Genomic DNA, 26,194 nt, shown 5'->3' on the forward strand with positions numbered 1-26,194 from the left:
TTATTAAAAAAAAAAGTTTCATAGCTCCTGTTTCAGCTCTCACTTCGTGTCAGTATTTCTACCCTGTGCATGTGTTGCACAGGCAGGAACATCAGGAAATTGCCCAAAAGGCAGAACTATGGAGTAGCTCAAAGAAAGAAGCAAACCTGAATGCTGAAGCATGATTTGGTGTTGTCCCAGCTCTTGCCCACACTGAACACTGGCTCCAGGGCTGCAGGCAGAGAAGTGTGGGCAGGAGAAATAAGAAGCAAATCACAGAAGGATTCAGAAATTCGGATTTGCCACCAACAGCTGGCTGGCCTGCTTGCCACCATCTGAATGGCACCTCTGACTTTTCTTTGGCTCAAAGATTTAACGTTAAGGCAAAAATAAGACACAGTGTAGAAGCTCCATCAAATCTTTGGCACAACAGCAACAACAACAACAAAAAAAATTACTGTACACATGAGCTGAGAGGGTAACATTTCCCAGTTAAGCAAAGGGAAAAGTGCTAAATAAATTGCACGTACTAAAAGGTGGCTGGCTTAACAACAATAAGATGCATCCCTGTCCTTTTTTTTTTCTTTTCCTTTTTTCCTTTCTGTTCCAGAGATTAAGAAAGTTCCTTGGCCAATCTTCATCTTGAAAAGGGGCTTCTGCAAAAAAGCTGCTTGCAGTCTTCATCTGGATCGTGCAACCTTTGCCAAGAACAGATGTAACTCTGGCTGGAAGCTCTCTGAATCCTCCCTTCCTGGTTATTACTCCTGGAAAGAGAAAAATGCATCATCAGAACCGCGAACACATGGTGTCCCGGTGGCTCCTTGCACAAATGACCGCCACTGACCCACGGTGGGCTGTCCTCAGGCACTGCTGGCTAGGGATATGCAGATCTTTAAGAGTCTGGGCTTGCAGAGCAGCCACCTGTAGGTACCACAAAAGTGGCCAGAGCCCACAGAGAGCAGAAGGACTGGCAGAGAGGGGATGAGGAAGGTTTGGGGAAGAAATGCAACCAGGTACTTAGGTGCTGGCTCCAGCTCCTGCTGCAAAAATGTTAGAAATGATAGCAAATACCTGCTGTTGACAAGACCTGCAGCTTTTGGGGTCTATTTTCAGCTTCAAAAGCCGATTTCAGAATTACAGAGGGAAAGCAAAGGAGTTGAGACAAGCTGGATTTGTGCAGGATATGGAGTTTATTTCTGTATTTTAGTGATTGCATTTACTTTTCTGCGTGCATGGCTTCTCAGCCTGCAGGACCGCAACATGTCCCTTGTGCCTGTGCATCCTCCTGCGAGTCATGGCCGTGGCAGATGTACTTGGATAATTGCATCTGGCTACAGAGTGTTACAGCCACGTCCATTGGAAAATGCACAGCTCCAAAGCACAGCAGGTTCAGATGGGAAAACCTCATCTAAACCCCCTTTAACATTAAAATAAGCCCTGTGAATATCCCACAAACAATCGTTAGCATAGTTCAAAACAGAGTAAAATCCTCAGGGCCTGCTCTTTCACGAGATCACATCTCTGTTGTCCAAACTGCCTTCATCACGTGGGCTCCTAAATCCTCCTTTAAGTAACTTAGGAATTAGAAACTTGGAAACGAGATCCCATTTACTGAGTCCAACCACTGTTTCTTGTTTTTTGCCAGTGGATTTAAGAGCCCTTCAGGGTGCAGTACGGCCTCTGAAGGTCTTTTGGACACGGTCATCAGTTCCCTGGACAGATCAGCCATCTTTCTGACAGTCTTAAAAAGGTCAAACTCCTTAAAGCTTGGCCTGAAAAACATTTTTTCCTCAATGCACTTTGTTTCTGTACTGCCTTTCCTTTTCCAAAACTGGATATTGTAACCTCAAGGTATAAAATATTACTAAGATACAGTTGTATTTTATTTTATTTTATTTTATTTTATTTTATTTTATTTTATTTTATTTCTATCATTAGGGCAGCTGCTTGTAAGATCGACCATCACAGCTGAGCATCCACACCAGGCTAAGGGGCAGGAGGGCCCAAAAATCCACATTTCCACCCCCTCCTGCAAAGTAGGGAAGCACAGGATTGCCCCAGAACCATCAGGATTTCCCTCGATAAGAGTATTTTGCTGAAAGGGCACAGGTCATCCTCCACAAGAAATACTGGTCTCTGCTGGACCCCAGACTCCTGGAGTTGGGGTCAGCACATCTGGATACAGTGGAGGAGGTGTTTGGCCATGCAGCTTTGCTGGAGGACAGGATGGAGCCATGGGCTGGCGGCATCACAGTGCATCCCAGAGATAAAAACTTCCCTAGATAAATGTCACTCCATCGGGCCCAGCCTGCATCAGTTGCTCTCCCCTGTAAACAATAATGAACTCTTCACATCTGGCACATGCCCAATCTGAAAACAATTATTATCAATAAGGAAATGTCTCTGCTGACTGTAAGACACTACCTAGTGCTGCTCGGAGCAGGAGAAAGTAGAAACGCCCTAATTCAAGGCTGTAACTGTGATTTGGGATTTTGAATAAATGAGGTTTAGGTGGGAGAATGACCAACAGCCTTGTATATTGCAAATGTTTCTGTTGGGAACAGTCTAAAATTATTTTCCAACAATAAACAATATATATTAATAACTTGTAATAGAAAAGTCAGTTGTTTAATTTATCCCACATGGAAAGAAAATGTAAAAGAAGAAAAAGGAGGGAAGCAATGACCACCCTCATTAATATTAAAAGACAGTAGAGAGACAAATCCCCCGTTACTGTCTGAAACAGCAGTCTTAGCAAGCAAAACCTTTTCCACTGCAGGAACAATTACCCAGCAATAGCAGCCTCATGCCCTAAGCCAAAGCCACGGGAGTCCCCAGGCCTCTCTCTTGTGCCTCCGGTGCTCTTTAAATTGCTGAAAAAATAGGACCCGAGATGGCAGTTAATACCTCCTACATTCGTTCAGAGACACCCCTACCCTTTAGTGCAGTGTGCTCGATGCTGATAAAAAGCATTGGCGGGTTTTGGGAAGCCGGATGGTTGTAGGGAGAGGAGCCTCCGTGGCAGGTCTCTGCTCTGAAGTCTTTGCAACTGGGGAAGATCAGCCATGGGGGCAAGAGGGAATATGGACAAACCAGGCAAGAGGGAATATGGACAAACCAGGCAAGGGCGGGTAAGGGCAATCATGCCGTACCTTCGAGGTGAAGGAAACGGAAGGGGAAATGGAGAGATCCCTCTGCAAAGCGATAGAGGGGCTCAGCAGATCTCGCTGGCACAACTCAGCTGGTCCCAGGCACTGCCCAACGCTGGCCATGGATCATGTTAGGTGGGAACACGTCCTTTCTCTCCCCCTCCCTTTTCCACTCCAGCCAGGAGCTATGAAGACAGATTTATTAACCAGGGTCTGCTTTAAACTAGTAATATCCAAGCTCCCATGGCTTTTGAATTTGACAACTGGCCCAATGACCTTGGTGAGTTTGCAGCATCCCGGAGCATTTCAATCTCTATAAATCAAAGCACTTCTGGAATTGAGTCAGCCTTTGTTCCAGGGCTTCTCCTGTCTCTTCTACTCACATTTTCCTTTTGCTTTAGTTACCCGATATCTGTGCGGCAGATCTTACCCTATTCTTGGTAATACCCTCGCTACAAAGGGAACGGAGCCTGCACTGGGACCCTGCTCCCACCGTGGCAGTGAATCCCCAGCCTCAGCCTTTGCATGCTGCAATGCAGCTGCTCCAACACTCCTTAAAGCAAAGGGGGTTTTGGGGTGCTGTCATGCAACAGTGGGGTCCCACATCACATCGCTTTTGCAAGGAAAAGCTTTTGGCCCTGCTCTTTGGGATACTGATGCTCAACCCCCTGATGGCCAAGGCAGGGTGTGCAGTGCCCCTGGGGATGCACACAGCTGCTGCTGCCTCCTTGCCTGGTGCTAGGCGAACTTGCTCACGAACTTGCCATGAGCCCTTAGCCTCACACCCATGCCCCATTTGCAATTGCTGTTTCAAGTTGCAGGAAGATATAAAACACAAGTGATAAGCACCGGGAGTCCACTATGCTGCCTACGCAGCCTCACTACCCCCTCACTGCCTTATTTTTAAGCAGGTCTGATCCTCGGGTGCGTAATCCTTTAGCTAGCACAGGGCAGAGACAACTCAGGGCCAGGCAGATCCAGGCCCCCCACCCCAGGGGTGCTGCTGTCCTGCTGTCCCGCAGGCAGACGGAGGGCTCGGAGCGGGTCGCTGCTCTCCTGTGGTCCAGCTCCTCCCCGGGGCCCGCGGAGCTGGCGGCCGTGGGGAAGCAGACTGGCTGGCTGCCCGCTCTCGCCTGCAAGTCCTAGCAGGGAAATGAAGCTATTTTTAAAGAGGAACCTCTGCTGAGTCAAACTGCAGAGAAAAGGAGCTCGAACCTCATTATTACACCCCCCATCCCGCACAGGACGGGAAGCTGTGAGGAAGAAATGCCATGCAGATCATCAAGATTTTTACTGTGCTGGCTCCGAATGTGTTATAATAATCAATATCAGATGATCAATAACAGCAATCCCCAGCAGCCAGGCTCATCCGCGCAAACGAGGGGGTGGGAGCTGTGGCTTTATCTTGGGGCTCTGTCTAAATAAATCACGAGTCATAATACAGAGTTATCAAAAAAATATGCTCCAAGCGAATTGTTTCAGTGCCATACAAATCAAGCCTGCCACTACCATTTCTCTTTTATAACATAAAACCTTAACTTGTTCACTCCTGCAAGTAAATACGCCTACAGAATGCCCTCCTTTGAATTTTTCAATGGGAGTAAGTGTTACCTACAGCGGGAGCTCTGCTTTTAGCAAAGTAGCAATGAGGCTGCATCAAGGCACGGCAGAACACCACAATAACTATTTTATATAATGCAATAATTACATACATAATGTGAGCCATTTTAGCACAGCACACTGCAACAAATGGAGTGGCTTTTCATTCTGTATATGCTTCTATATCATTTAATTATCGAGGAATATATATATATAGAGTGCATTTTTAATTTTTAATTCCTTGCGTCTGTGCGCATCCACACACACAGGCACAAAAACAAGAAACTAAATTCCAGCCGAAAACTTTTATTGAGCTCCAACTGCTCGCCTGTTATTCATAACCCAGTTTCCTCTCTCACAAAGAGACCTTTCGCATGGTTTGGTTTTTTTTTTTTTTTTAATGTGTGTATGTTGGTTTTTTTTTTTTCCCTTCTGCCTCGCTAACAGCTGCTCGCAGTGTTGTATCCTGAGTGATGATGAGGTTCTGAAAGTGTTTTTTTGGAACAGATGGCCAGGAGAGAGCCGGGGAATGTGCCAGCAGCGAGCTGGGGAATGCGCCAAGTCCTGCAGTGACTGAGTACTCCGGGTTCCAGCTCGCGTGCCTTTCCCCTGCCCTCTGCCCCAAGTGGCGCCAGCAGGACTTCCCAGCTCGCGCTCCGAACATCTGGAGTCTGCGACTGCCAGAAGAGCTGGGACGGGGGGAGGATGAAGCAAAAAAAAATCCCTCACCCATCCCTCCCCGCTTCGGCTTAGCTCCCATGGCCGCGGCGATGTTGCTGCCTAGCACGAGGCCTAATCAAAAGCAAAGAGGGGAAGGGAAGGAAAAGAAAATGAACCTTGCAATGGGAGTTTGGGGTTTCTGTTCCGTGCTGGGTGCTGGGTGTGTTGTATAAGGTTATTTGTTAGCGGTTGGATCCTTCTCTGGGTAGACCAAAGGGCTGTGGTTGTGCTGCCTGGTGGGGAGGTAAGGTCTGCCCCAGAGCCCTGGGGGCTGGATCCTGTGGGGCTGGGGCATGTGGAATAAATTAAAGAAAACCATCAATCTCCAGGGAGAGCACCCGGCCATGTACACGAAAGCCTGAACACTATCCTGAGCCATAACTCTGCCTTCCTGCAGGGCATCAGAATTTGGACCTGCGGGGGGGCGGGGGGGAAGGCTATAAAAAGAGCCTGTGCAAACAGCAGGCTGGACCCAAAACCTTCCAAAATATGTGTGAGGCTTTCAGATGACCTCTGGCCGCTCGAGATCATGTACCATGCAGAAACAGGGTACACCAGGGATGGGGAAACTTTGACTCCCCTTTCTGATCCACCTCCTTTCACTGTCACGTGCTCAGCACTACTGGAGGATGCTCTTGGCTGAAGTCCAGGGCAGATTCCCCCCTTTTTCCAGGACATCAGTGTGGCCCCAGCACAACTCAGGGCTCTGCTGAGGGTGTTGCAACCCAAATCTCCGGCATGGTGCAACTCTTGCGTGCACGGTGAAGGGAAAGGATTAGTCCAGATCACTTGTATAACCAAGCAAAAGTCAGCTTTAAAAAATGAAGACTATAATCAGAATTCACCACCCTTTATGCAGCTTCCTTTTTTAAAGGAAAAGGCGCTTGAAGACCTTCAATTACCCCCTTTGCTGCTTATAAATGAGATCTCCCATCACCAGACACCCTCGGTCCAGTCTCAATGGCATCAACTAAAATCACCGTATAACTGTAGTTAGGACTGGGAAGGGAATTTTTTTTCCCTAGTCAAGTTGGACAGGCTAAAGCCAACTTTTCTAATTAACAAAATAGAGCGGAAAGAGGGGGAAAAAACACCCATTAAATTTCCTATTGCAACAGCAAATTCGGAACAACAACCTAACATTAGGGACAGCAGATAATTCACCCTCAAAAACAAAGCAAAAGGCGACGCACAATCCAGCAAACACAACATCTGGAGGCCCTGGCTGCCAAAACAAACTCCAACCGGCTACTTTTTTGTGTGAAAAGCTCACGGTGCCACAGCACATCGCAATCAGATTGCTGAGAGAGCGAGTGATAGAAGCAGAGACACAATAAAATGGGGATGACAGAAGTCATCAGGGTGCTGTGGACCCAATGGTAGAGCTCAAGAAGCAGAGGTCTGTGCTCCGGCTTGCTGTGACTTTTTTTTTTTTTTTTTTTTTTTAAGAGAGAATAAAAAAGGAAAACCAAAACCCAACAACAACAAAAATTTAACAACCACCCCAAAGTCGATAATTCAGAGGAACTGCTCAGCGAGTAGTGGTTTCAGAGACCTGATTAAAAACACACACAGCTTAGAAAAACGTGCCGATTTCAAAATTAATGAGGGCGCGGTGATTTTGGGCCAAGCCATTGTATCCTCATCCAGCCGCCTGTGTGAGACCCCCCAGGAGAGACATCCCATCACACCACCTGACATCCAGAACTTGGATCTTCCCTGCACAGCCATCCCGGATCTATAATTTTCCCTCTGAGAGTGGCATTTCCCTCCCTTGTGCTCATGATGCCATCAATTTGCTTGGCTCAAGGAGAAAGGGAGATTCCAAGATCAGTCCTCCCAACACAGGCTTTGCATCCCCATACCTATCTACTGGAAATTACTGGTATTACTTAGTGGCACCTACTGGTTTTGGCTCATCAGCAGCTAAATGTGCTCTTGCCATCACCTGAGCAAATACTGCTGGAAATAAAATGATACCTATCAGTCAGGTGAATCCACAGGCTCTTGGGCTGCCCTAAACTTGGGCTTTTCTCAAATAGCAGAAATGCATTTGCAAGACACTTCCCAGAAAGAAAAGCAAGGCAGAGCAGGGACTAAGACCCTGCCTCGGGTGCAAAGACCAGCCTTTTTTTTGGATAGGGCTTTTGGAGAAGGGTTAGTGTGGGTGTACTGCAAGAACATGGAGAAAAGGCACATTTTCTCCCAGTGACTCTATTTCTGTGGACTGGTGGTGGCCCATTGGGAGGCGGGATGTGCCGATGCCTCGTGAGAGTTTCATTGTTCATGTGCTCTTGATGGGCTCAGAGCTTTTCTCCACACGTCTGCTCCAGAGAGAACTTTAGAGAACAAACGCTATAAATGGAAGACTTTTAATTCTTAATTTATTTTTTTAATTAAGGATGAGTCCAGTCCTAATCCTCAGATGTGAACACTCTGGGATTTGGAGCCGTTTGAAATCTGGCTCTGCGTTTTCTGTCTTTAGGCTGATGTTGGTTTACATAAGCCAAGACAATGCGTATCAGCCCATCAGCCCCCCAAAGCCTGAACACCAGTCCAGAAATCTGCTGAAGCTCCGAGAAGAACTGTTCATCCTCTTCTTCTCACCCATCTCGACTTGGGGAGGGGACCCACGATCCAACTCACACCTCGCCCTAGGGTTGGTGGCATCACATCGGTGTCCCAGGGACACCACCACCTGTGGCACTACAGACCCCACAGAGAACCCCCAGTTTTGGGCCATGCCCAGGAGCTCCCCCCATGCCTCCCAGTTTCAGCCGGTGCTGTTGGCTGTGGGCGAGCAGTGCCGTGTCTCTGCCTGGCACTGCTGCTCCAGGGGCATAAATACAGCCTGTGACACTGAGAGGAAGCGACAGGGAGTGTGCTATTGTGTTTATTTATAAACTGAATTGCAGCGGGATGATTTGTTAGGCTAAAGAGGAGAAAAAGTGAGGAAACCTGCCCGAATCAGAGACAAATCTTAACGACACTGGGGAAGGAGCCTGCTCCTCGGCTTAGCTGCCCATTCATCCATTAAAATCCCGCTGATTTATTATCCTGCCTGACAAGCGAGCCCAGAAAGCAGGGGGAAGTTCAATTCAAGTTTACAAAACTCTTTTTGTCATAAAAGCCTGAACAAAGACATCAATCACTCCTTTAATTCACCCATGTCACTCTCCGAGAGGAAAACTGGCAGAACGCTCTGCTTCCTCCTCCGGCCGCTTGACGATGATTTCACCTAATTGGTTCAGTGTTAAGTAACCTAAAGGAATGCAAGGCATAATTAGATTTAACGTTGTTTCCTCAAGATACCCACATGTCCTTCAGGTCATACATCTTACTAATGTGTTTATACATACAATGTCTCCATTAGCTACTTTTTTTTTGTTGTCGAGTGATTTTTCTCGGAGATAAGTGTTAGATTAAACAAAACAGAAAACACAGGCGGGTGACTGTGTTTTATGGGCTCCAAAAGGCGACTCGAGGTTGGTTTGGTTTAACAAATAACAGCCCCAAGATGACTCTAATAGGATCATGCTCCTGTTAAAACACACGATGGGCAACTAACGAGAGGAAGAGCCCAGCACAGAGGATGGGGAGGAGAGAAAAGCTTTTGATTAGAGAGGAATGCAGTTATTACAAGATCAGACGGATGGAGGAGAATAAGAGAGAAAGAAAGGCAAGGGATAAAAAAATCAGGAAAATTTCAAAAGCTTGAGAAAAGAAGGAAACTGCTTTGGATTTTTTTCTGTTTTTTCTTTTTTTTTTTTTTCCTTTTGTAACTTTTACCGTTATTTGGGGGGTGGGTGGGGGGAGGCTGTAACATACCTTCCTTTTTTTAGATCTTCCTTCTGCTTGTAAGGTCCTAGTGCACTGCTCCACGCATTCAGAGAAGCTCATGTTACTGTGGTCAGCGCTGTAATCCAGGTCTGCTAGTCTGGCCAGGGAAAGGATATAGTTACAGGCTATTCTCAAGATGGCCAGTTTGGACAACTTTTGACCATAAGAATAGCAGGGAACCTAGAAAGGGTAACAGGGAAAAAAAAAAAAAAAATTAAAAATTAGGCCAGATAAACAAAATATCTTGCTTGAAGCATGACAGAACAACTATAGGTTATTTTCTTAGCAGTTTTTAACATAAATAGGAACTCAAGCGATAAAAGGCCATATGGTCCCAACAGGTTTTTAAGAAGAACTCCCCCGCTGATCTCCATGGGGATGAAAGCAACATGAAGCCTCTTGATTTCAGCGGGGCAGCTCTGCTTAAAACGCAATGGCAGGATACGGCCTGGGACGTCTGCCTGCCGTTCAGTTCGCTTCTCAGAGGCCCTGTTTTTCTCAGAAACCTACAGCCAGCCCCCATGCCACTCAGTTACTCATCTTGATTAACTTACTCCCTGCAAGTAGCTCCGGTGCCATCACAGGTTTTGCAGAATAAGGCAATAAGGGGGGGTGTGAGCAAATATATCACAACCTGGTGGTTTTTGTGCTCAAACAGCATCGATCATGACTTCCAGCCCATGTAAAAACACGATGCTGTTGTAAGAACAGGACCTGGAGGCAGTAATTCCCACCTGCTGAAACAACCCACCCTCACCTCCCAGAACAGACCAAACCACAGCCTGGTTCAGGGCCCTGGCTGTATCTTACGCAATTTATTTCTTTAGCCTTGAAGATTTCTAGCGTAATGTGAAACATTCAAATGATTCAAACTAAACAGCATGTGTCTAAATAACTGAACAGTACAGGTTTCCTGCTGCAGAAGGTTTGACTGCTTGTCGACTGCGATCCAGCAAAACACTACATATGTGCTCAGTTTTAGGAGCACAACTTTGACATGTCCAGCTTAACAAGAGATCTTCTTCTGAGTTCAATAGACTTGGGGCCCTGTTCGCTAGCTTGCAAAATTGCTAAGGGTCGTTCAGCCTTTAATGCACAAGAGTCTATTGCCTACAGGAAACTGGAGCTGGGCATTTATCTGAAATCCATCCTAGCCACTCAGGTTGCCTGACTGCCTGTCAATCTACATTTTAAGACCACATCAATCACTGGAATGCCTCTGTGTCCCTCTGCCATCAGCCTCTGTACCAGTCTCCATCCTCCTCATCCCTCTAGGGTGTCACACTCTGCTTAGGGCTGAAGATTTTTTAACGCTTCTTGTCATGCTTGTGCTTCAGCTTCTCTTTGCTGCACAGAGATGCAAAGCCAGGCTCATCCCTGATGTCCCTGACTTTACACAAGGTAAGATGGGTTCACCACCTCCACAAACCCCACAGCGGCTGTACGTAGATGCCAAGGGAGGTGCAGAACAGCTCAGGCATATATAGGATTTCCCCAAGTATTCTGCCAGGCTCCAACTAACGTTGGCTCCATGACCTCAGTTAGATGTGCCTTCCCCATATTTAGCAACCCATGATAGATCTTTATTGTCCATGAATTTGTTCTGGCACATGCAAAGTTTTCTTCCCAGTCTATGTAACACTTTCCTTCTTTTGCTTTTTTTGAACTTTGCTCCTACTGTCTTCACTTGAGGTCCCCCAATTCCTGTACTAGAAGACAGGACAACAGATTTTTATTCACCTCCTCTGTGACACATATTTTTAGTCCATCATCTCTTCAGCCTCTTTTCCAGAAGAAAAAGATCAAAACTCCTTAGCAGACAGTTGTGTGGAAGCCATCCCATACCTTTGATGACCCTTGCTGCTCTTCCCTGAGCCTTTCCTAGTCCTTTTGGAGCTGACATGATCAGAACAACACACAGTATTCATGTTGTGGGTCTCTGTGTATTTATCTAACAGATGTTTTATGTTCTCTGCTTTGTTTAATATTCCTTTTCTTGTAACTCCTGATTTGATTTGTGACCGTTACCAGGCACTGACCCCAAACTTCCACTGAACCACCTAGAGAAACCCTGAGGTCTCTCTTCTGAGATAACGGTCAGCTCAGGGTCTATCATTTCATATGTGGAATCTGGTATGTTTTTTTCCCATGTGCATCACTATCTACATTGTATTTATTTCATCTGCCATATTATTACCTAGACACTCAGAGTCATAAGGTCCCTCTGTAAATCTTCTTATCTTTGCTGTCTTTAGCAAACACCAGTACCTTTTGCTGCAGTATTGCCAGCAAACTTCCTATTGCACTGCTCACTCCCCTTTCCAGGTCATTTCTCAACACACTCAGCAGCACTGCTCACACAGTCACAATGTCAGGTGGTGGGACCTTTGAGGTCTCCAACCCAACTCCTGGCTCGAAGCAGAGCTAAGCTCAGAGTCAGACCCTGGTTTGGCCACTCGTGACATCCCTCCCCGCAGGAACCGGCCCCTTCTCTCTACCCACCGTTCCCTGCCTGTCCACTCATCGCCAATCCACACTCCTCTCCAAGCTGCTCAGTTTCTTCAAATGCTCCTACAGAGGAGCTCTGCCATAATACTTATGGAAATCCAAACCAGTTACAATTGGTTGGATCATCCTTATCCAAGAGCACGTGGATTTTAACGCTGTTGACCCTATGGGCTATGTGGTTTGTATGGCAGAGCTGAGGTGCTGAGCAGTATCCAATCTCTCCAGAAGCAAGCCAATAAACTTCAAAGGGTCTTTTTATTATACACATCATCTGCTACTGATACCCCCAAGGAGGCAAGGAATCATAGAATCATAGAATACTTTGGGTTGGAAGGGACCCTTAAAGGTCATCTAGTCCACTCCCCCTTGCAATGAGCAGGGACATCGCAGGGAATCTATTTATTCTTTGGGAATACCCAGTGTCACTGCTGCATTGACCTCAGGCGGCAGTTGCACAGAGCAGAAACTTCTCTGCTGGTAACCCCAACCCAAAGGGACAGAGGCACTTTCATGCCCCTCCTGCTGGAAACAGCACTAGGTGTCTCTACACCCTGTAAGACCCTCTTTGCAAAGCTAGCAGTCAAGGAAAAGGCAAGGCTAAGTGTAGTCCCCATTGCTGGAAATGGCTGCAGTCTGGTGGCACAAAGGGCCTCTTTTTTCCCTACAAAATCCCTCTCTAAATTCTTGCCTTCACTTCTTTTCTAGCATTATGCACCCACCAACTGCGCTTGCCCTCAGACCATAATACCTGGCCCCCAGATGCAATAAGCTGAGAGTTATTTTGAAAGCAAGAGCTTCAGGCGGCAGAAACACCCAAGTCTCTTTGGACGCTGATGTAACAAGAACAGCGGAGATCCCAGATCAAACAGCAGCGTGAAAGACCAAAGCAAGATGGAAACTAAAATGGAAGGATTCAGTTAAATGTGGGAATAATTTCAGAATTAGAGCAAGAAGGAAGTTAAATCGAGTGGAAGGAAAATAGACCACGAAATCCTTGAGGCTGATGCACAGACGCTGTCCAGTTACAACACAAGAAGGCAGGCTAATGTCTTTTTTCCTCATCTGTTTTGCTCTCTTTCTTTTGTGTTTTGTTTTTATTTTTTTTTAAAAAAACCCAAACTGTTTTGTAGGACGTGTTTGCTACAAATTCCGAGAAAGATCTCCGTGCTAACACAGTTGACAAAACCCTCAACTGGGATTACACAACACTTTCCCCACACGCTGCAGCAAAGTCCAAACTGGAGCTGCCCTGTACATCCATGGGAAGAGATTCACCTTGAGCAGCTCAGCTACCACCATGATGGGTGCAGGGCACTAACATTAGAATATAGGAGTTTTTGCCATGGTAACAGTGTTAGAATAACTATTTCATAGGAACCCTCCCTGTCTTGGCTCAGCTCCTGCCATTTTAATGTTTCCTTTTGAATTAAACATGGGAAACTGAGAGAGGAATGAGCCACTTAGTTCAGATCCAGATCCAAAGCTTCCCCAAGTAGTGGGGGAGGAGAAAGTGAACTTTGGTTTTATCCCTTAACAAAAAGCCAGCAGAGGTTTGCACGAGCTGGAGTGAAGGGTGTCGATGACACACCTGGATGCCAAGAAATTTTCAAACTCCCAACCAAAACGAAGTGGGTGTCTTAGAAATGGGAAAAATGCCTGATGTCAGTGTGGCCACGCAGGTGTAACCTTCCCAGCTCCCACGGGGTCTGCACTACACAGATTTTCTGCAGGAGGTAATGTGAGCAGCCATCCATCACACTCCTGGTGGGCACCAAGCCCTTTCTTTCTGTCACCTTCTTTCTCATCACGCCTGAGCCGAACAGACGTCAGTGCTCTGGTGGGAGAGCTGCGAAGATGAGAGCTGAGCAGGTCTGCTCAGAGCCAGGGGAAAGCAGGGGAGAGCTCAAGTTCCCATGCAGCTAATGAAAATATTTCCCTTATCTGACCTCACTGGTTTCTGCCGAGCGGCAGTGCGGCTCACCATCTTGCCTGCAATATTTGCAATGATTAAAAGGAATTAGGAAGAAACTGCAACTGAAATTTCACACTGATCCAAAAGAATGCAGCTGTCTGCTAGAAAGGAAAGGATACTGGCACTGTCCTTGGTTTTGGGAGATCGGCACGGCAGTGGGCTGGGACCAGCAGGAACCAGAGCTTCAGCCAGAGGATGTTTGTTGGTTGTGTCTGCAAAAGGCTCTGCAGAGTCTCATGGATCTTATCAGTGATCCCCAGGCTGGCAGGGGCTGAAGCAACACAAGATGAACACTCTTGAGACATATTCCTGTGCAGAAGAGCCCTTCTTTGGCAGGAAAATAGGACGGGATGTGACTTAACACGTCTTTTCCATCCTTGACGTCTGTGATTCAGAGGCAGCGCCCTCGGAAGACCAAGGATGCTCCCTTTGAAGTCCATGGGAAATCTGTCACACGCTTGACTGGAGCAGTGTTCGGACCACAGCCAGCCCTCTCGAGGAAGGCAGGGCTCCACTACAGCTCCCCGGAGGGTCACTGTCATCCACCAAAGACATGCTCTTGGAGTTGATTCTCACCCAGTGCACAGGAGAGACTGTGGGATGAGGTTGGGGAACAACTAGAGAAAAAGATGGGTGAGAGGGTACAATAACCACCCCTGCCATATGAGGGTGCAGGGTATGTTCACCATGATGGGTCTGTGGGGAACAACCAGGACCATCCCATGGACTTTAGGAGTGTTAAACCAGTTCTCACTGTTGAGCTTCTGGCTGGGTAGCTTTGTCCTTATGAATAAGATACAATTTCTATAAACACCCCTGGACCTGTACAGATAACGTCTGTAAGGCCAGGTCCACTCTGCTTTTATGCTGCATGAGAACGCTGGGAAGAAAGAAGGGTGTTGGTGCTGGGGTCCAGACCTCAAGGTTACCATGCTAGAAACGGAACTTAGCAGCACAGACTTGTACAGATCCCCGGCAGTCCCCCTCCCCGGGACAGCATTTCAGCATTTGGCTGCCTCTTCCCTGCATCCAAACACACTGTGCAACTGCACTGTCTCATTGCTTGTGCTGAGCTTCCTGCCAAAAACATTTCCAGAAGGTTCATATAAATGTCCAGTGCTTAATAGTTTTGGCTTTCATACATCCCTCCTTCCAACCTGGGGTGAGTCAGACATTTCCCAGGGTTTAGACACCTTGGGGAAAAGGCAGCAGGTTGGGGCAGCAGAACTGCTGGTGTTCCTTGCTTATTGGTCCGGAGCACAGGGGAAAACTCTCTCTCTCACACCATCCCGAAGTATCTCCAGGGCTGGTGTACGCGGAACTACTGGAAGGAGGAGGAGAAGAAGAGAAGTTGTGGATGCCCCATCATTGGAAGTGTTCAAGGCCAGGTTCAATGGGGCTTTGAGCAACCTGATTTGGTGAAAGATGTCCCTGCCCATAGTGGGGGGGTCAGACTAGATGATCTTTAAGAGTCCCTTCCACCCAACTCGTTCTGTGATTCTAGGAGTAACAGCCTTAAGAAGCTGGAAGCCTTTCACAGAAGATAACTGCCTGCTTTCAAGATGTGTTACACTGTGGAGCATGTTTGGGAAGGGTTTGGTGCATTCTTTCTTTCCTTTTTCTTTCCACCCAGTTCCAGGGGGGAGGTGAACACATATGGGTCCTCCTAGATGGGGGACCTGTTGGTTGATAGTCTAATTGGGCAAGGGACTTGGCTTCCCTATCTTACTCTTGACAGCTACATGCCCTGAGTCCTCCGTAACATCCCAGGTGGGACAACGATAATTTATACAGCTGTATGATGGAAGAACCTGCAAGTATTGCTGGGACGTCCTTTGACAGTCCTGCCAGACCCCTTCAGTGCAGCTGGTTATCAGTGGGTGGATCTGGCAATCACAGTAATGGCACTGTGGAAGTAGACACCTTCCATGGAGTGCCTGAACTTAGGACCCTGGAGAACCATGATGTGTGGTTCAGAGCCACCAAGCAACTTGCAGCTACCAGACAGGCAGCTTTGATGCCTGCAAGACTACTCTCACGTGCAGCAGCAGAGCCTGCTGCTTGGCCTTGGTCCTCAAATAGCCCTCCTCCTGTCCACAGCACAGCACCAGCCAGCTTCCACCAATGGCTCCTCCATGCTGCTGGTGCTCACTACTCTGAACTGGACCTTTGGGGTTGGGACCCCGCAAGGCCAGATCCTGCTTTGTGGATAAATGGCAAGGTTCTCAGGGGAGCGCTTTTGGAGAAGGGCCCCAAAGAGTCATGGAATGGTTTGGGTTGGAAGGGACTTCTAAAGGTCATCTAGTTCCAACCTCTTTGCAATGAGCAAGGACACCTTCCACTAGAGCAGGTTGCTCAGAGCCCTGTCCAACCTGACCTTGAATGTTTCCAGGGATGGGGAATCTACCACCTCTTTGGGCGACCTGATCCAGCTTTTCATCACCCTCATTGTAAATTTTTTTTTTCCTTGTATCTAGTCTAAATCTACCCTCTTTTAGTTTAAAACCATTGCCCTTTGTCCTGTCACAACAGGCCCTACTAAAAAGTCTGTCCCCATCTTTCTTGTAAGCCCCCATTAAGTACTGGAAGGCCACAATATGGTCACCCTGGAGCCTCCTCGAGATGAAGAACCTCAGCTCTCTCAGCCTTTCCTCATAGGAGAGATGTTTCATACCTCTGATCATTTTTGTGGCCTCGTCTGGACCTGTTCCAACAGGTCCATGTCTTTCCTGTGCTGAACACACAGTACTCAAGGTGGGGTCTCACCAGAGCAGAGCAGAGATCACCTCCCTCGACACAACTGGGTGTCACAGTGTCAGATGCTCCGCAGAGCTCTATTCCAGTCAGTAATGGGCAGCTATTTCATACTATGGGTGTGGGAGCCTTTTGTTTCTCTGCCACCAGACTCCAGCGGTGGGGAACAGGCAGCCCCGTGCTAGCAAAGCAATCACAGCAGCTTGAAAGAAAGCCTCATCTCTGCCTCGCCACAGGCAGCAAAGCATCCAGCCAGGGACCAAACCTAGCTTAAAAATACCAACAAGAACAAAAGAAGCATCGCTCAGGCGGGAGCACTAGTCCCGACCAAGGCGCCTTCGCCTCTCGGGTGGGTCCGTGCTGTCAAATAACCGAGCTCCCGGTTCCCTCCCAGCTCCTGGCTCCCCCATCGCTCACATTGCAAAAACATGAGTTCACTCCTTGGAGCGAATGAATTGGCTTCCTCCAAACAAAACCTAGGTGTGGTGCTGGGTGAGTTCACCCCAGGGATCTCTTCCAAACGGCAGTCTGGTTAATGCTGCCCCAGGCCTGGCTCTGCTCCATTTTGGACAGTCCTCCTGAACTATTCACCGGACGTTTTGCACCCTCAAAGCCTCCCGCACATCCTCAGGGCATGCAACACACACCCACAGTATCATGCACGAAAAAGATCACATTGCTGGGCTGCAGCAAAGCTCTTACCTTACTGCAGGCTCTTTGAACCACCTCCCAAAATAATAACTACCCAGAGGACTACTGGGGTATCACAGGAGAAATCCCAGGGCCACTGGGCCCAGAAAATCTCCTCTACAAGGGGCTACCCTCAAGCACTATAGTTGGAAAACACTTTTCTGAGTGACAGTTTAGTAGTGATCATCTCCATCTCTGAGGTCCAATGGGTCCAATTCACTTGGGGAACAGGAGAACAAGCTCCACCTGAGCTAATGGCATTACGCCATCCCCGCGTTGGCCTTGGTGATTCTTTAGTCACCGGCCACTGCTGGCCACCATTGGGTTTTCCACATCCTTGCTATTACTACTTAGGCTTAGGAGCTGCCCCCAGCCTGTGGCCAGCTGCAAGGAGCACAACCCCCCGGCAGCACATGCATCCCTGCATGGCACAGGGGACAGTGCAAACGGGCACCAGGGTGGGATATATCACTTTGTGAACTCACATGGCATGGACCGAAGGAGATGCAGGTCAGGAATAAAGAGCCTGGGGGGCTCTGCTGCAAGGTACAGGAAAGTGTCCCACCTCCCCACCACGGGGACCAGAGACCAGAGAGGAATTTGAGAGCCGATTAAAGCAGGGAGCGGAGGCTGGATTCAAAGCCCAATGGAGAAAAGCAGACTCCTTCCTCCAATTTCAGCAGGAGCCGTAAGAAAACACAGAGGTTAACTTGGGGTGGCTGCAGCAGGCAGAGCAAATACCTCCCGACAGGAGTGGGATTTGTAACAGAGGATAAAATGTGTTAGACAGCAGCCAAGGGAACAAACAAGCCCCGTTCTTGGTGACACACAGTCATTGTTTTCAGGATTTTTGTCCTCTTGTCTGGTTTCTCCCTTATTTTCTCTCCCCTTGTGTTGCTGCAGGCCAGTATTTTGTCATCTTCTTTAGCTGTTAAACCACAGTGCCACCCCGTTCTGCCCCAACCAGGCTCTAAATAACCGTAAGCGTCACTCTGGACTGGTTGAAACCACCGAGACACTCCAGTTAACGCTGTGCTGTTCGATGACAACGCGCAGCGGTGGCACCGCACGTTGCGAGCAACGTGTGGAGGACGCTCCAGCTCTCCCAAAGCGCAGCAGCATCTCTTCAACTGCCATCACGGAGCAGAGCCAAACCTTCCTGCCCAGCTGTCGCCCCCAGGGAGCAAAATGAGTGGTTTGTCTTCAGGAGCTGGGTTTTAAGGCATCTTAGGGTTTCCTGCTGGTGGGATCATGGGGGGATGAATCACTGAGAACAGGGCTGGGCGATGTCAGCAGGTGATGGAGGAAAGCTCTCAGTCTCCCCACCACACAGTAAGGACACGCCAGTGACGCTGGTTGCATATAGTGTCCCGCCTGCAGAGGTGACAAACCACAGCTGCCTTTGGGATGACACACAAAGAGGGCGAGCACGTAATAATGCATCCCCAGAATAGTCTCAGCCTCCACTGGCTTGTGGCTAAGGCACTGCTCAAGCCACAGGTCCTGCCTGCATTTAGTGTCTGGCTTGTCCCTTCAAACCCCTGCAGTCAGCTTGCCCCCATGCCACCCCAGAGCAATGCAACCTCCTCCTGTGGCCTTGAGGCTGCTGCTCCTGATGTCCCACCATGCTCTCGACGGGAGTGACGGGGTCTTTTCTGTACTGCTTTAACAACAAGCCACAGCAGCCACGTGCATGCCGGCAGCAAAAAGTGAAAGGATGCTAGCAGGGGGAAAAGCCTCCACTCCAGCAGCTAAAAAGCCCTATAAAACCCTAAAATATCTCCAGAACCCACATGAGTGTGGAGAGCGAGGCTGTCAGCTGCTAAAGCAGAGAGCGCCCTGGTAATGCAGTGGTGAAAAGATTTAGAAAAACGCCAATATACTTCAAGAGAAAATAAATGTCTGTGGACACATTTGCTCCCGGCGCAGACTCTAGCTCGCTGTGGCTCGTTGCATTGCTTTCTTGAGGAGGAGCTGGACAGCAGTGCTCCAGAGAGAAACCAGATGTGCAAGCCTAGGCAGGCTCCAGATCAGGAAGGCTGCTGTGGTTGTCTCCGTCCATCGAGGGAGAGTTTGCTGCCACCTTAGGGTCTGTCAGCACAGCTGAGAAGCTCAGTCACAACTCCTGTGAGTGCAATATACTGGTGGGAGTTGGGTTGCTTGGGTGCCTGCTGCAGCTTAACAGTGGAGAGCACTATCTCCTTCCGGCCAAGGCCTCCAGGAGCAAACCTGGCAGCTAAACCCATGCTGTAATAAACATTAAGATGGTTCAGTTTCACACTTGGGATGTGCTGGAGTAAGTCTTGCTGCCAAAAGGAGTTTGCAGACAAAAAAAGGAGCCAATGTTGCTGGCAACCATAGCCCGGCCTGGATAGCAGTTGTTCAGAAGATGTGCAGGGGTGGTGTCACATCTTGTCTCCTCCGAATGGTTGCACTGCTTCATGAACTGGAACATCCACCAGCACAAGGGCACTTCAGATGGAGGAGGAGACGACGCTGGGTTCTTGTGAACTCAGGGCTGCATCTCTGTCTGCATCAGAGATGTTTGGGTTTGTTGACGACACACAATGGCAGGGAGAGGGAGAGAAAAAGGATGGATGTGACAACCCATCATGTCATTACGGGGGCCCTGGGGCAGCTTGGACAGTGCAAGACCACCATCTGCCAGGGCATCTGAAGGCAGGAGACCAGAACTCTGGGTAGGAGCGGCCCAGCCATGGGGACAGGGGCAGCACCCAGGAGGAACACCCAGAAAGGCACCAGCAGAGGGAGAGAAAAGTACAACAGAAGTATCCCCACCATCTCGAAGTGTTTTAGAGCAGGTGAGTGTTTTCCACAGGGAACTACACTGTTAGCCTCAGGAGTCCACTGTCAGTGGAAGGATCTCTTGGCCAAACGATGCTTGGGGGACTGAACAGGGTGAAATCTCTTCCAGACTGACTAGCTGAAGATCACAAGTGCCAATACTAGGAGGAAGGAGTTGCACTTGAGGAGCATCTACTCTTGAATACCACTTCAGTGTTATGGCCCTATGGTGAAGGCAGCAGCTCAATACAGAGAGGGAGAGATATCCTTGATCCTGTTGGCCATGACACCAAGGGATGAACACAATGGCAATGCCACGTCTCTCAACAGCAGGCAGCTTCCCAGAGGCGGCAGCTGTCCATCTACCTCCCACCTCTGAGGGGACCCTGGCCTCAGAGGCGAGCCAGGGACAGCTAAGTGCTCAGGGACACGGCTGGATTAGCCTCTCCTTGTGTGAAATGACTGTGGTCGGCTCTTCCTCCACCAAGAACTGGGGAAAAAAAACACACTACCCCTTCCTGCCATCTGGAGAGCTAGCCGACACAAGCCAAAACATGTGTGCCATATGTACACAGCTGCGGAGCGCAGGGATGCCGCTGTCAGCCCATCTGCCCAGCACGCTGCGTGCCAGCCGCTCACCCTCGGGTGGGCTGCCAAGATGAGGAGGGTGTCCTGCAGAGAGGCATGGCGTCCCCTTCCTCCTCCTCCTCCTCCTCCTCACCAGGAGCTCCCTGTGGCGCCGCTGTGGGGGGCCTGATCCTGCAAGCGTTTGGGTTTTATCTCATGCATGCGAGCAAGGATGGAGATCTCCAGCCCCACGCATTCAAATAGGGTGGGGAAAGGGACGACACCTGTGTGGGTGCTGGGTACCGGTGGCGGGGCTCCTGCTTCCAGCGGTTCCACATCCAGCTCCAGACCCCTTCCCAAAGGAGCAGAGGGCTGGGGCCAGCTGCGTGCAAGCGCAGCACTCTCCCGTGCTTCTCGCCCGCCCGGCTGCAGGGAGGTATCGGTTTCAGTGCCTCAGGAAAAGCCTCCCAGCTGCTTAAGAGCCTGATACGTGATGACAAGGAGGAGACAGAGGACTAACCGAAGAACAAGAAGTAAACCAAGGTCTGCAGCTGATGGCACACAGGGATTGCCTCCTGCGTGGGGCTGAAGGCCCTTTGTATGCTCGGGGATGTGAAAAGACAGCAAGACAGAAAGCCCCCCTACTGCGTTTATCTCAACAAACTCATCTCTCCATACTCCCGCTTCCCAGCCTCGCTGACCAAGATGTGAGAGAAAGCAAGGTCCTCTCTTCCGATTCAAACTTGTCAAAACCCTCTCCGCCGGCACCGGTGTGAATGATTTGAGTGACAAGCCAGTGCCGCGCGTATGTGCAATGAAGCTGACTGTCACCTGATGTCACGTACGGCACCAAGCATGCCGCTGGCAGCCCAACTAGAAATGAATCCAAATGTCATCCAATGATGGTCAGGACAGCCAGCCCACCCCTCAGCAAATTGCTAGGAAAACCTTGCAGCAACCATTTCCCGGAGAATGATTTCTTTCTCTCTGCAGAGTGAATACAGCTCTGCCAGTATGTTCCTGTGCTGACCCTAGAGACTGGCTTTCATGGGAAGAGAGGACAGCAACTTGTTCTCCAGGCTCTTTGGGCTCCCAGCTGAGTCCAGGGCTGAAATGATTTATGGAGACAGGGCCAAGGCCAGGAATCTGAGGCTTTTCAAGAGTTGCCCATTTCCCAAAAGAGTGCGGCTTTAATTTGTTGCTTGCCTGACTTCTGCTTGAGGCTCAGCCTAGAACAAGATTGCCAGTGATTTGGGAAATCAGTGCTACTTCCCCTTGCGGTTTTGGTGGTGTAGATGTCTGTCCACGGAGAATTAGACTGACACTTCCAAGTGCGTTACACACAGTCGCCAAAAAAACGAGATACGGAAGCAGCTTATAGAAACAAAATATATCAAGTCTGGAGTTTGCATCTACAAGGGGTGGCCTCTCAGCACGGGAGGGACAGCATCCAGCACACACTGGATTACCGTGATTATAACAGGAGCTGTCAGATCCCACCACCACAGGGTGATTAAAAATGCTCTAGTTTAGACGCTCATCAGTAATTCTCTACTGACACACAGCCCCAAGTCGCAGCCTGAGCTTCCTACCGAGGTCGGAGCTGGAAGTCTGTTTGCAGAAGTAGATGACGGGGAAGGATTAACTCATGGGGTGCAGCGACCCAACACACAGCAGCCACTGAGAAGGGCTGCAGGCATCACGCTGGGGATGGGAACAAGCAGAGCGCCTCTAAGCAGGAAACAGGATTGATCCCTAAAGCAAGCACACTTGGGGAATGGCTTGGATATGTAATGTCTGAAAGATGGTAGCGAAAAGCCTGGGGGTGTGAGCCTCCCTGCAAGCGGAGCGTGCTGCTCCCACTGGGTTGGAGGGACCATCCTGGGAGAGGCGATGCTCAGCACCTCTCAGAGTCAGACTCATCTCCAGCTCCCAGCCCTCGAAGCCCTGCGCGTCTCCTCCTTCCTACACACCTGGAATAGTCCCGTCAGCAGGGACTGGAACGGCAGAAAAACCGTGACAGCTGGGCTTGCACAGTGTGACAGCACGTCTTTGTCTATCAGTGAGCTGTTACAGGGTGCCTGCACACAGAAGTACAGGGCCAAGTACAGGGGCCGGGGCACCAATTTATCCTTATGGGGAAGATACAAGAACCTTGCGGCTTCTGTGGATCTCTCCCCATCTTCCACAGGTCAGGGAAGTGATGGAAGGATTTTGTCCAAAACTTCATTTACCTTTCTGAAGCTCCACCCTGCCAGTGAGAACACGTCTATTATTCTTCACAGATGACCCTAAGGATTTTCCAGACCTCTCAACAAGAGCGCCCAGCACCACACACACCTCAAGCACGCATTACCGTTAAAATAATAGGAAACTAACTGGCAGGGGACGCAACTTAACCCAGCTAGAGCACAGAGAGGTGGCTGCAGGAACCCCAAGAGCCCTGAGGGGTCAGGCACCCTACACAGAAGTCAACCATAGCACGTTGCTGCCCAAAATCCCGGTGATCCCTTTGGGGCAGCCCACCCCAGGAGGAGAACTAGCGAGTACACGTGCTCCTGGTACAGGAGCATCACCCCAGCTCGCCGTTTGGCCAAGCGCCTCTCTCCACCCTCTGTTTTCACTTGGAGGGCTTTCTCGGTTTTGTTTCATTTTTCCCCCCCTCCATGCCAATCTCTCTCCGGGGGGCGGGGAGAATTAAAAAAAAAAAAAGTCCAAAAGTTTCTAACTGCAAGCAAATTAAAACTCGTTATTTATTTATCTTGAGTGTTAGCACAGTTCTAGGGTTGGTACTTCCAGGCATTTTGTACCGACTTCCCCTCCTGTCAGGCGTCCACTCCAGGCTCCTGCCTTCACCCCCCCGGCCTCAGGCGTGCGGCTTCCCCCGCGCCCTGCGCCCCCACCAGCGCCCCTCGGGCGTCCCCAAAAAGCGGAGCGGCGGGCGCTGGGGTGCGTGTGGCGATGGGGGAAGGCACTTGCAAAGCGAAGCCCGGCGCTCCCCGCCGCTCCCCCCGCAGCCCCTGGGGGAGGCAGGAGCCGGCGGCGGGGGGCGGGGGGGGTCGCGGTGTGCCCCGTCCGTCGGGCGGCAGGTACCTGCTTGCGCAGCGCCTCGAAGGCGGCGCTGATGGTGTGGACGCGGGTCCTCTCCCGGGCGTTGGCCAGCAGCCGCCGCGTCTGCTGCAGGGCTTTGATCTCCGGCGAGACGCCGGCCGCCTCGCCCGGCCGCGGGCGCGGGGAGGAGGCGGCGGGCGGCGGCGGGCGGGCGGCGGGGGGCGGCGGCGGCGGCGCGGCGGGGAAGGCGCTGGCGGCGGCGCCGAGCGCGGCGGTGCGCGGCTCCCAGGGGGGCGGCGGCGGGGCGGCGGGGGGGGGCGGCGGCGGCGGGGGGGGAGCGGCGCGGAGCCCCGTCCGCCTCCCGCTCAGCACTTTGAGCTCCACGCGGAAACTTTTGCAGCCGTGCTTGCGCCGCAGCCGCCGCAGCCCCCCCAGCTCGGCGGCGCAGAGGCGCGGCCAGGGCTCGCCCTCGGCCAGCGGCGTGCTCCGCATGGCGCGGGGCGCTGCGCGGGTGCGCTCAGCAGCGGCTGCTCCGCCGCTCCGCTCCCGCTGCTGCTGCCGCCGCCGCCCCGCTGCCGCCGCCGCCCATCTGCGCCCGCTCGGCCGCGGCGGGCAGCGGAGCCCCGGCGGGCCGGCTCCCTCCGTCCGTCCCCGCGTCCGTCCGTCCGTCCGCCCGCCCGTCCGTCCGCGGCTCCCCGCAGCCTGCCTCCCACCGCCGGCAGCCGGCCCGCCGCGCAGATGAGCGGCTTTAAAGAAACAGGAAGGCTGGCTTTTTTTTTTTTTTTTTTTTTTTTTTTTTTTTTCTTCCCAAAACAGCTGTGCTGCCAATCTCCTTTGTTCATCCCCCCCACACCCCCACCCCCCCCTTCCCTTCCCTCCCACCCCACTCCCACTTTCTTCTTTAATCTCGCTCTTCCATGCGATGGAAGAGAAATCCTGCCCCCCGGAGACTCGCCGCGACCCACCGTGTGCGCTTCCCTCCCCCCTCCCTTTGCCTCCCCAGGGAAATCGGTGATTTGCTTTGGTTTCCAACCCCCCTTCATCCCGCTTCTCCCCCTTTTATCACTCTTTTCCCTCATCAAGATCCTCATCTGCGAAGTGGGGGGATGCCTGCTTCACGTTGCCTTCCGAAATGTGCCCGGGAGCACTGAGGGCAGCCCGGCGGGATGGGGAGCCGGGGGAGCCGGGGAAGCTCTAACGCCACCCAGCTGTCCCGTCCCCCCCCGTCCCCCCCTCCCCTCGCCGCTTCGCCTTTCACGGCTCCCTGAAGCCTTCGGTTGCTGCTCTGATACCGGCTTCGGCTCCACTTGGAAGAACTATTCCGCAGTGAAGGGCTGCCCTCGTTTTCCCAGGGCTAACAAGGGACCCCGGGCGCGTGGGTAATTGCTACCAGCCGTGGGCTGCCTTCTGCTGGCATCCCGAAACCCCTTAATTCCCTTCATCCCAGCGCAGCAGGGCCAGGGGTCTCCACGGAGTGGGCAGGCAGGGTGGGAGGGAAGGATGGAGAGGTGCAGGGACTTGCCAAAGGTCACAGGCAGAGCTGTGGCACAGCTGGGAATAAACTGCATTTCACAGGATTGTAGGAAAATTCAGGACAGAAGGGACCTCAGGAGGTGCTCTGACGTTTTTAAAAGTATCTGTTATTTAGTTACCTGGCTTCTGGTTTCGAGTCACTTAAACCCCTTGGACATTAAAGTCATACTGAGAATCAATGGGATGTAAACTGTGAGGTGCTTGAATTCACTGTGGAGAAAGGGATGTTTGTTCCTAACCCTCCTCCTCCTCCCATGGCATGTCATCACCACCACATGGGGCAAGCAGAGGGAGCTTCTGTTGACCTAGTTGAGATCCACAAAGCAAGACAAGCTCTGCCTGGTGGCTAATGTCCTCTGCTTCGTGCTGCTGGCTGTTGGCCAGGCTGCCCCAGAGCAGACATAGCAAGGGTTTCTTCAGGTGGAGAAACTAGAGGTACTGGAGATAGTACTAGAGGAGATATGCTGAGATATGCTCCTTATCTGTAACAGCCGTGCTGCCTCCTCCATTAAATCCTCTGCTCCAGCTGTCACTGCAGTTTGATTTTCTTTTGCAGAATGGCTTTAGGTGAGTCAGTTGAACTCAAGAAGTGCCTGATGTCCCAGTGTGGGTAGCATCACCCCCTGTCTTGTGGTGGTGCTGGCAAACTGCTTTGATAGCCTCAGCTAGAGCCTGTGAATTATTGCTACTAGTGCCAGGGCATGCCCTAACGACCATTATCTCCATCCTTCATCTCCGAACTGCTCTAACTCTCCAAGGTGAGAACCAACAAAGCTATTTTTGTTTGAACTGTTTTCTCCCAACTGTCCCAGTGAGTGGCAGTAGCACCAGACCCTCCAGCAGGGTCTATCTTTCAGTGGAAGCCTACGTCAAGCATTTGGTGACTCTTCTCACAAGAGAAGGAAGATTAAACCCAAGATCTTGGCCAAATTTCAGTCTCAGCCATTAAATTCTGCCTACCTAAAATCCCCCTGCTGTTCCAGCTTAACTCCATGAACCAAATCCATTTGGGGGTTAAATAGATGAA

The 26,194-nt window shown here is 50.6% G+C and overlaps 1 protein-coding gene across 1 annotated transcript; it reads right to left on the reverse strand.

Annotated features, from left to right (window-relative positions):
- Positions 1 to 381: 381 nt before the first annotated feature.
- On the reverse strand, positions 382 to 24,355 carry ATOH8 (atonal bHLH transcription factor 8). Its single transcript, XM_074904344.1, has 3 exons — positions 23,677 to 24,355; positions 9,276 to 9,467; positions 382 to 743 (listed from the first exon to the last, which is right to left on the reverse strand). Exons 1-3 carry the CDS (start codon positions 24,124 to 24,126, stop codon positions 738 to 740), a joined length of 648 nt encoding a protein of 215 aa, XP_074760445.1. The 5' UTR covers positions 24,127 to 24,355; the 3' UTR covers positions 382 to 737.
- Positions 24,356 to 26,194: the final 1,839 nt, after the last annotated feature.

This window comes from Athene noctua, chromosome 4 (assembly GCF_965140245.1).
Source record: "Athene noctua chromosome 4, bAthNoc1.hap1.1, whole genome shotgun sequence".
NCBI lineage: Eukaryota > Metazoa > Chordata > Aves > Strigiformes > Strigidae > Athene > Athene noctua.